We start from the raw sequence: 11,523 nt of genomic DNA, 5'->3' as shown, positions 1-11,523 counted from the left end.
AATGTATATGTGTATGTATGTGTATGTATATTATATGTATTTGATTTTTATTTTTTACCTTTTGTATATTAACTTCTTGTTTCATTGCTTTGGCAAAAGTTGTTAATTGCAATTCATGCCAATAAAGCTTTTTTAAATTGAAAAATTGAAAATTGAGAGGGTGGGTAATAGAGAGAGAGAGAGAGATAGATAGAGAGAGGGTGGGTAATAGAGAGAGAGAGAGAGAGAGAGATAGATAGAGAGAGGGTGGGTAATAGAGAGAGAGAGAGAGAGAGAGAGAGAGAGAGAGAGAGAGATAGAGAGAGGGTGGGTAATAGAGAGAGAGAGAGAGAGAGAGAGATAGAGAGAGGGTGGGTAATAGAGAGAGAGAGAGAGAGAGAGAGAGAGAGAGATAGAGAGAGGGTGGGTAATAGAGAGAGAGAGAGAGAGAGAGAGAGAGAGAGATAGAGAGAGGGTGGGTAATAGAGAGAGAGAGAGAGAGAGATAGAGAGAGGGTGGGTAATAGAGAGAGAGAGAGAGAGAGAGAGAGAGAGATAGAGAGAGGGTGGGTAATAGAGAGAGAGAGAGAGAGAGAGAGAGAGAGGGTGGGTAATAGAGAGAGAGAGAGAGAGAGAGAGAGAGAGATAGAGAGAGGGTGGGTAATAGAGAGAGAGAGAGAGAGAGAGAGAGGGTGGGTAATAGAGAGAGAGAGAGAGAGAGAGAGAGAGAGAGAGAGATAGAGAGAGGGTGGGTAATAGAGAGAGAGAGAGAGAGAGAGAGAGAGAGGGTGGGTAATAGAGAGAGAGAGAGAGAGAGAGAGAGAGAGAGAGATAGAGAGAGGGTGGGTAATAGAGAGAGAGAGAGGCGGTGAAGAGTAAAAGCAGCAGTGCAATAGAGGAAGTCTATTCTTGTCCTCTATTTCCTCTCTACATGTGTCTGATTTTCTCTCAAACACTAAACTCAACATGGACAAAAGTAATGGGATGCCTCCCGGGACACATCACACCTAACGGTGAAGGACAGCTGACCTGGACCAATGGGGTCATGTGGATGAAGCGGCTCCAGCAGAGGGTCCTATTCTATTGGCAATGTATAAAAGGACTAGACAAGCTATGTATGTTCATTTGCACAGGAGCTGTGTGCTGACACAATGCATACAGCTTAATTAAGATTGCTGAATGCATTATAAGAAGAGTTTTCATAAAGTTTTAAGAGTTCAGAAATCAATATTTGGTGAAATAACGCTGGTTTTAAATCACAGTTTTTTTTTCATGCATCTTCGCATCATGCTCTCCTGCACCAGTCTTACACACTGCTTTTGGATTTTGCAGACATTCAAGCAGTTCAGCCTGGTTTGATATATTTTTCACGTTTAAAAAGAAGGAATAAATTTAATAAAAGTATGCAGATAATAGACTACAACATATTACATTATTACATTGGGTGCCTACATTTTCTGTATTTTAATGTGTCTACCTGAAATGCATCATCGAAGGCTAATATTACCACCCACAGTGGACAGTGCAGTGCAGTGGTTGATCATTATCATGGCTGCAAATGTCTGGTTAGAACTGTCCATGCAAACAGGATAGTGACAAGTGTCTAAAGTTTTGTCCTGTCCCATGACTTATGGCATGGCCATATATGTATATTTATGCCTTTTTTGATTTTATAAATAAGCAGTCAAGGTTTAGAGACAAAAGGCAACAATTATATTATGAGACTTTTACATATTATATTATCTGGGCACTTATGTGGACACAATGCTAAGTCCTGTCCCATGACTTATGGCATGGCCATATATGTATATTTATGCTTTTTTTTTTTTGCTTTTATAAAGAAGCAGTAAAGGTTTAGAGACAATAGACATCAATTATATTATTACACTTTCACATATTATATTATCTGGACACTTATGTGGACACAATGCTAAGTCCTGTCCCATGACTTATGGCACATCTCTCTCTCTCTCTCTCTCTCTCTTTCGCTCTTTCTCTGTGAAGCATTTAGAGATGCATTTATCTGAGGTTCTGTTACTTTGCGGTTTCTGAGGCTGGTAACTCTGATGAACTCTTTATCTCCTTTTCTTGGATCGCTCCTGATGAGTGCCAGTTTCACCATCATTACAATGTTTTTGATGGTCTTTTTGCAGTTCACTGTATACCTGTAACTCTACCTCTTCACTACTTTACTTTAACTGATGCTCTCAAACACTTTATTAAGAGGCAAGAAATTCAAGTAATTAACTCTTGATGAGTTCCGCACAGCTGTTAACTGAAAGCCTGAATTCCAGGTGACTCTACCTCATTAAGCTGACTGAGAAAATGTAAAACATTAAAGATATTCGGGTTTGTTTAACACTTTTTTTAGTCTATTAAATGATTCCATATATTTTTCTTCATAGGTTTAATGACATTATTGTTAATCTACAATATTGAACATTTTAAAATAATGAAAAAACACTGAATTAATTTTTTTTTTCTAACTTTTTAGTGTTATTTGGTGAACAGGGAATAAAAGATCTACAGTGTGGAAATAATGGAACAAACAATCATAGCTGTTGTTTGATGGAAGAGGAAGAATCGGAGTGACAGAGCGGCTGGAGATGCGAAGAGACGGAAACAGCCACACACACACACACACACACACACACACACACAGTCGAATTTGCACCCAGATCAGGAAGTAAGCCTTAGCTTTAACAGTGTGTGTGTCAGTTTTCTGCTTGTTCACTTGATTATGTGTGAGTGTGTGTGAGTGTGTGTATGTGTGAGTGTGAGTGAGTGTGTGGTAGTGTGTGTGCGTGTGTGTAAGTGTGTGTGTATGTGTTAGACAAGCTGCTTATTATTAGTTGTACAGGGATGACACTCTCGCCGCATCAACTTCAATAGGACACTTATGGACTCCATCCTCCTCCTGCTGCATCATGGGATCCAGACTCAAGTAAGTCATTCTTAAGCTCGGTCGCTCTCTCGCGCTGTCTCTCTTTCTTTCTCTGTCTGTCTCTCTCTCCCTCGCTGTCTGTCTGATGAAGTCTTCAGAAGGCCATATTTGGTAGAAATCCATATATTCATCTTTAATCTCCATATAAGCCTCAATAGCATGGCTTTTATTGGTAGTAAACTAGTTTTATATAAAAGTTAAGTGTATAATAGTATTAATTCAGTGTATATATACGCTGTATTTGTGTATAAGTGTGTGCGTGTGTTTGTAATTGTGTCGGTTGCATCAGTGGTTCATTTCCTGGAAAGGCGCTGTGTCACAATAGCCAATAGCAGCGTATTGTCTCAAACATGACAAAAGCTTCTTTTTGATTAGTTTATATACAGCTCTGTAAAAAATAAGAGAGCACTTAAAAATTACGAGTTTTTTATTTGATTTTACCAAATTAAAAACCTCTGGAATATAATCAAGAGGAAGATGGATGATCACAAACCATCAAACCACCAAACTGAACTGCTTGAATTTTTGCACCAGGAGTAAAGCAGCATAAAGTTATCCAAAAGCAGTGTGTAAGACTGGTGGAGGAGAACATGATGCCAAGATGCATGAAATTAAAACTGTGATTAAAAACCAACCAGGATTATTCCACCAAATATTGATTTCTGAACTCTTAAAACTTTATGAATATGAATTGTTTTCTTTGCATTATTTAAGGTCTGAAAGCTCTGCATCTTTTTTCTTGTTTTCTGCAAATAAATGCTTTAAATGCTCTAAATGACAATATTTTAATTTGGAACTTATACTTATTTTTGTACTTTGTGCTGGTACTGTAAATCGTTGGACAGTGATACACAGACAGTGTGTGGTAATGTGGTAATGATGGTGACCGGCGGTGTCTGGCTAGAATTGTCCGAATCAACAGAGAAGGGACAGATGTGGGCAGATGTGGAAAAAAGTCCCTGTCCCATGACTTTTGGCACAATTTCAGTAAAACATTAATTTATGTTATATAAAATGATTGCATCACTTAAAAACCTTGTAGCTCCAAAATATCAACTTTATTTTAAAAATGTCAATCATACTGAATATAAAAGTAAATATATCAAATTTAGCCACGTATTCACAGTGTAATATGTGTGTGATATGTATATTTAACAAAATTAACATTATATGTTAACAATTATATTATAGATATAAGATAAAGTATGATAAAGTATCATAAATATATATATATATATACATATATATATATATATATATATATATATATATATATATATATATATATTTAAGCCAATTATTGCAAAGGTGTAAAAGCTAAATGACTTTATTAGACAGTGCTGTAGATCTTCAGGGTCTAGTCTGAGCTGTACCTTCATGATGGGAGGATGTTTGTTGTATGAGTGCAGCACCGTTGCATGATGGGAGGATGTTTGTTGTATGAGTGCAGCACCGGTGCATGATGGGAGGATGTGGCCTAGCAGTAAGTTGGGCACACACACACAAACACACACACATATATATACGTATATATATATATATATATATATACGTATATATACACACCTCTGTAAATGGATATATAAAGATACAGCAACAGTCTGAGCATGCTAATATTGCTAAACAACCTTAAATGAAATTTTGACACTATTATAGTTAAATAATTGTGCTAATCTGAAATCAGAGAGTTTAGGTTTAGGTTTAGCTTTTATCATCGATCAGCCGTAACAATAGTACCACTGACCGGCAGTGTCAACAGCTTTGATTATGTGTGATCCTCTACAGTGAGTGGCTCCTGTTAAGACTGTTATGGCAATGTTAGGCAGCTTCTTTTCAGGTCTTTAAGATTTTGACAAATTGGCAGTCATAAGAATCATAAGAATAATAGATAAGAGACTAAACCGTGGCATCAGGGAAGTCTTGTATTTATCAAATGAGCTTCTAGAACATTCTAAAACATTAGGTGGTTCTAATGTTATGGCTGACTGGAGTATTACACAGGCTTGCCAAAAGTCACAGGACAGCAGTAAGTAGACTAAGCAAAGAAATCATGAAGTGCGTTTCCTCATTTCCAAGAGACTTGTGTGGCAACAGTTGTGAGATGTTATCTTGTGACTGAGGTTGATTGAACAGTGGCCATGGCCAGTGTGCTCATGGCAAGGCCAGGTGAATTTATGGTGTATTTATGGAAGTTAGTGTGAGTTGGGTGGAAGAGACATAATATAATGTAATATGTAATGTAATAATATAAACCGTCTCAATCTCATATTATATACAGGATACAGGATAGAGGATCCAACATGGTCTAAATTATTGAAAGGAGGCTCTAGTTTATCTAGTTTAGACTCTGTTGGTTACTCTATGCTGGATATAAGATGATATGAGATTGAGATGGTTGGGTTTGGAGGAGGTTCTACAGGTTCTGTATGGATCCTGCAGAACATTTACCCACATAAGAGTTCAGAAATCAATATTTGGTGGAATAACCCTGGTTTTTAATCACAGTTTTTAATCATGCATCTTGGCATCATGTTCTCCTCCACCAGTCTTACACACTGCTTTTGGATAACTTTATGCTGCTTTACTCCTGGTGCAAAAATTCAAGCAGTTCAGTTTGGTGGTTTGATGGCGTGTGATCATCCATCTTCCTCCTGATTATATTCCAGAGGTTTTTAATTTGGTAAAATCAAATAAACTCTCCTTTCTTTTTTGGCTTCCTGCTGAAGTTTCATATTTTGCCGGCTGCAGGAATGACAGGGCTACCTGGTTACTGACAGTAACTAGTGGGAGGGGTCTTATTGAGGGGGATTCTGATTACAGCGTGGTTGTAATTTCCTGTAATTGTTTGTCGTTGTGATAAGTTCATAATCAGTCATTGTCTGGGGGCCTCAGGTCAGCTCGGGGCCCTATAGGCATTTTTTTGGTTTGCTTGCCTTGTTGCAACGGGCCTGTTCACGTGCAAATGATTCTGTTTTCAGAGAAAACCCAGAAAGAACGTTCTACTGGTTCTTCCAAGCCTCATGTCCAATCGCCAGAGACAAAGGTGAGAACACAAACTCTTATACACACTCATTTCGTTGCTGTCCAATGAAAAACACTTGTCTCCATTTTTGTTGATTTTTAGTTTACTACATAATTTGAACAGACAAACTGTTTCTTACACTGTGCCCAAATTTCCTGATGAACGGACCAATAGAAACTCTTCAAAATGACCTGAAATAAACTCTTTTTACATCGACTTCCATTAAAATTTTACAAGGTTTTTTCTCTCTCCTGTAAAGTTGCTGTTTTGGAGATAAGTGTTTTTCATTGGACAACGACGATGTACAGTACAAGTCAAACATGTGGACGTCCTACTATGAAGATGAACATGTGGAATTATTTTCTAAATAAACATTTTTTTAAATAAACCAGAATATGATTTATATTTTAGATAACAGTTTTGCAAATCTCAGTCAATTTTATGAGGTAGAGTCTCCTGGAATTCAGGCTTTCAGTTAACAGCTGTGCTGAATTTATCAAGAGTTAATAATTACTTGAATTTCTTGTCTCTTAATAAAGTGTTTGAGAGCATAAGTTAAAGTAAAGTAGTGTTTAATCCATGTTATAAGGAGCCAAAACTACTCAATTAAGTAAAGATAAAAGAAGAATTTTAAAAGTTTTGAAAGTACTAAATGATGGAACTGGCACTCATCAGGAAAGGAAGAGCGAGAGTACGCTCTGTTGCACAGGATAAATTCATCATAGTCACTGTGGAGTGATGATGCTGGGTGGCGAGGTGGTATCTGCTGAGTCTGGCGCCTCTTCCTGTCACATGACCCAACCAGCAAACCACAGGGCTCTGCTGGTCGCCATGGAAACAGACGGTCTGTGGCTGGCTAGCATGACTGGTTAGCGTGCTTGGATATTAGCCACAGTTAGCAGTTAGCAGCTAGTGTGTTGATGAAATTGTAGAGGAATTGGTCTAAATACTCTAAATACTCTTGAGTAAATGATGAATCTGGATTAATAGAGTATTTTTAGAGTATTTCTTAGAGTATTTGGTGTTTGGTAGAGTAGTGTAGCGGAACGTATCTGCATCAGAAACTCGATGACATCATTCAACCACATCCTCTCTTCTCTGGAGACACCAGTGAGGCCCAGCACAGCCCTCACACTGCTCTTACACTTACTTATACATTATAATCAGATTAATACAGTTTACTGATTATTCAACCAGTCAAACAGCAAAAACAGCAAAATCCCATTTCTTAGATTTATTAAGACTAAGGTGTAAAAAAATCTGATTACAGAGCTGGATTTGAGCTCAGTAATCAGATTAAACTCTATTCAAGTTCTGCTGTAATTGGATCGTGAAGTGCTTGTAAATACAAAAATCAGATTTCTGACAATAATGCAAATGTTTTCCAGAAATTCATAAGATTTGTTCAGATGACTTTTATAATCTGATTATTGCAGAACATCTGTATTTTTGTCACAAATCTAATCAACATATTTAAATGCATTTCAATATGTTTTCACTGCAGACAATTAGTCAGCAGTCCAATCAAAATGATCATACATGCACTTAATAATCTGATTACTGCAGAACATCAGTAAAAGTTTGTCAGTAATCTGATCATAATCTGATTACTGCAGCACATCTGTTTTTTTTTGTCAGAAATCTGAGCATGTGTTTAACTGCACTTTGAGATTTATTAACTGAAGAACACCAGATTTTGTTAGCAATACAATCAAAATATGTATTCATGCTCTTCATAATTAGATCTGATTAACATGCACTTTATGATCGGATCTGATTAGAAAGTGCATGTAAATATGATAATCTGATTTCTGACAATAATGCAGATGTTTTGCAGTAATCAGATTCTGAAGTGAATGTAAACATGTTAATCAGGTCACTGAGGAGCTCTAATGTACTACAGTAAACCACAGTTTATAAAGTGCATGTTAATCAGATCTGGTTTAAAGTGCATGTTTATCAGATCTGATTATGAAATGCATGTATGCACATTTTGATTGGATTGCTAACAAAATCTGATGTTCTTCAGTTAATAAATCTTAAAGTGCACACATGAGTAAACACATTATCAGATTTCTGACAAAAATACAGATATTCTGCAGTAATCAGATTCTGAAAGTCATCGAAACAAATTTTGATTGGATTATATACAAACTCCTTGATTAGAAATCAGATTATCTGAAATTATATGAATTACTTACAATCTCTGATGTGCTACAGTAATCAGATTATGGAATGCATACAAATATGCTTTGCAGTAATCTGAATATGAAGTGCATGTATTATCATTTTTGATTTTCTGCAGTTAAAAAAAATATTAAAGTGCATCTAAATATGTTGATCAGATTGTTTAGGTCATGTAAACATATTTCGATTGGATTAATTGATATTGAAAATCTGATATTCTGCAATAATCAGATTATGAAAGTCATCTGAACAAATCTTAATTGGATTACATAAAACCTCTGATATTCTGCAGTAATCTGTATATGAAATGCATGCAAACACAAATTATCAGATTATCGGATTATCAGACCTCCAGATTAGCACATGTGAATGCATTTAGTAACTGTGTGTGTGTGTGTGTGTGTGTGTAGATCCGGGGGTGCTGTTCCAGTTCCCAGAAGACTTCAGTGATGAGGTTGGATATTAACAAATCTTTAAAATGATGGGTCAATTATTTATTATTGATTAATTAAATATTTAAATATATAAATAGTATATAATATGAACACACACATCTCTCTCTCTCTCTCTCTCTCTCTCTCTCTGTTTTGCAGGAGTGTATACAGTCACTTCCTCGTTTTTGCTTCCCGTATGACATAGAGAGGTAAAAGCTGCATCCACTCATCCATTTATTCACTTTCTCATTTTATCCGTTTATTAGCTCTATCACTTATAATAGCCAAAATATGCCAAATGCCAAAATATTAGAACTCAAACAAATAAAAGGATTTGTTTTTTTCTCAGCTGGATTACTCGCTGATATTTAATGACAGGTTGAAAGCACTCTGTAATGTGTGCTATAGCCACAATGTTTTGTTTGTAAATGTTTTTGGTACCACTTTAAAATAAGACTTAACCTTATGAAGGGTTTATAAATGGTTTATAAATTAGATTATTAATTATTATTGATTATGTTGTTAAAATTATGTGAAAATACATTGATAAGCAGTTGCAACACATCAATTAAAAAAGCCACAGTGATCTGTTGTTCGCTTAGTCATTTAATTCAACATATTTATATGTCATTTAATTTATTGTAAATAGTTACAAATATATTACAAATATATTATATATTTATATTAATATGACAGGTTTAATGCTGATTGATGGAAAACACAAAGTAAGATCAGTATCTGAGGTTTGACAGCTTTTGACATTTCTAATTATGTGGTGTTATATATGTTAATTATTATATAATAAATAAATATATAATCATTAATAAAGGGTTTTTAAATATTTGCAACCTAATAGTAATAGCTATTAGTAAACTCCTTTATAAACCATTCATAATCCTTTATAAAGGTAGTCTTATTTTAAAGTGGTACCATGTTTTTTTCTGGGCTGCATTACTTGCTGATAGTTGGTGATAGGTCAAGAGAACTTTATAATACGCCGGGCCCTATATAACTAACGATAAACGGCTATATAATCAATAGTATATAAACATAATTGATTTTGCAGGGTGAAGGAAGGCGTGGCCGTGCAGCACTTTACCTTCGTACTAACAGATCTGGAGGGATGCCAACGCTTCGGCTTCTGCAGACTCACCTCCAGCTCCCAGACCTGCCTCTGCATCCTCAGGTAACATATATACTCTCTATATAACCTTAATTACAGGTAGACACTCTCACTGACCACTGACTTTATGACCTATTCAACTGTTAAATAGAGTTAATTACAGGTAGACAATCTCTCTAACCACAGACTTTATGACTTATTCTACTGTTATACAGAGTTAATTACAGATAGACACTCTCTCTAACCACTGACTTTATTAAGGCTTATTTGGGTTTAGTGTTCTAATGTTATATAGAGATAATTACAGGTAGACACTCCCTCTGACCACTAACTTTATGATTTATTCTACTGTTATATAGAGTTAATTACAGTTAGACACTCTAACTGATCACTGACTTTATTAATGTTTATTTGGATTTAGTATTGTAATGTTATATAGAGATAATTACAGATAGACACTCTCTCTAACCACTGACTTTATTAAGGCTTATTTGGGTTTAGTGTTCTAATGTTATATAGAGATAATTACAGATAGACACTCTCTCAAACCATTGACTTTATGACTTATTCTACTGTTATATAGAGTTAATTACAGGTAGACACTCTCACTGATCACTTACTTTATTAATGTTTATTTGGGTTCAGTATTGTAATGTTATATAGAGTTATTTACAGGTAGACACTCTCACTGATCACTGACTTTATTCTTTATGTTTATTTGGGTTTAGTATTCTAATGTTATATAGAGGTAATTACAGGTAGAGACTCTCATTGATCGCTGACTTTATTCTGTATTAATGTTTATTTGGGTTTAGTATTCTAATGTTATATAGAGTTAATTACAGGTAGACACTCTCTCTGACCACTAACTTTATGACTTATTCTACTGTTATATAGAGTTAACTACAGATAGACACTCTCACTGACCACTGACTTTATGACTTATTCTACTGTTAAATAGAGTTAATTACAGATAGACACTCTATCTGACCACTGACTTCATGACTTATTCTAATGTTATATAGAGTTAAATACGACAGACACTCTCTGAAGATTGATGTTATGACTTATTCTACTGTCATATAGAGTTAATTACAGGTAGACACTCTCTCTGACCACTAACTTTATGACTTATTCTACTGTTATATAGAGTTAACTACAGATAGACACTCTCTGTGGCCACTGACTTTATGGCTTATTCTACTGTTATATAGAGTTAATTACAGGTACACACTCTCTGGGATCATTGACTTTATAACTTATTCTACTGTTATATAGAGTTAATTACAGAAAGACATTCTCACTGACCACTGACTTCATGATTTATTCTAATGTTATATAAAGTTAATTACAGGTAGACACTCTCACTGATCACTGACTTTATTAGTGTTTATTTGGGTTTAGTATTCTAATGTTATATAGAGTTAATTACAGGTAGACACTCTCACTGACCACTGACTTTATGACTTATTCTACTGTTATATAGCATTAATTACAGGTATACACTTTTACTGACCACTGACTTTATGCCTTATTCTACTGTTATATAGAGTTAACTACAGATAAACACTCTCTCTGACCACTGACTTTATTAAAATAGTTTATTTGGGTTTAGTGTTCTAATGTTATATATAGTTAATTACAGATTTAGAATAGTCGGAGGTGTTGAAGACTTTTGCACGGAGTTTTGTGTGCTGAGGAGGTAAAACTCTGTATTTTTCTCTGGGTGATGTAAATGATCTCCCTCAGCTCTGTGGTTTCCCTTCAGCAGTTGTTTGACAGGCAGGTCAGTTCCTCTTCCCCTGTTGTGACGAGTCATGTGATCATCAGTGAGC

At 35.4% G+C, this 11,523-nt stretch overlaps 1 protein-coding gene across 2 annotated transcripts in view; it reads left to right on the top strand.

Annotated features, from left to right (window-relative positions):
• The first annotated feature begins 2,467 nt into the window (after positions 1–2,467).
• Positions 2,468–11,523, top strand: part of dennd1c (DENN domain containing 1C) — a 32,840-nt gene continuing 23,784 nt past the window's right edge. Inside the window, exons 1-5 of one of the 2 annotated variants that reach the window (XM_049469985.1) lie at positions 2,468–2,922; positions 5,901–5,965; positions 8,542–8,585; positions 8,725–8,774; positions 9,632–9,751. In XM_049469985.1, the coding sequence (XP_049325942.1) occupies positions 2,906–2,922; positions 5,901–5,965; positions 8,542–8,585; positions 8,725–8,774; positions 9,632–9,751 (296 nt within the window). In that variant the 5' untranslated portion in view covers positions 2,468–2,905. The remainder of the gene's footprint in view (positions 2,923–5,900; positions 5,966–8,541; positions 8,586–8,724; positions 8,775–9,631; positions 9,752–11,523) is intronic. The other variant, XM_049469986.1, reaches the window with a different exon arrangement.

The sequence above is a fragment of the Astyanax mexicanus genome, chromosome 21 (assembly GCF_023375975.1).
Source record: "Astyanax mexicanus isolate ESR-SI-001 chromosome 21, AstMex3_surface, whole genome shotgun sequence".
NCBI classification, from domain to species: Eukaryota; Metazoa; Chordata; class Actinopteri; order Characiformes; family Acestrorhamphidae; genus Astyanax; species Astyanax mexicanus.
The sequence above is the reverse complement of the archived record's forward strand: the minus strand, read 5'-3'. Positions and strand labels throughout refer to the sequence as shown.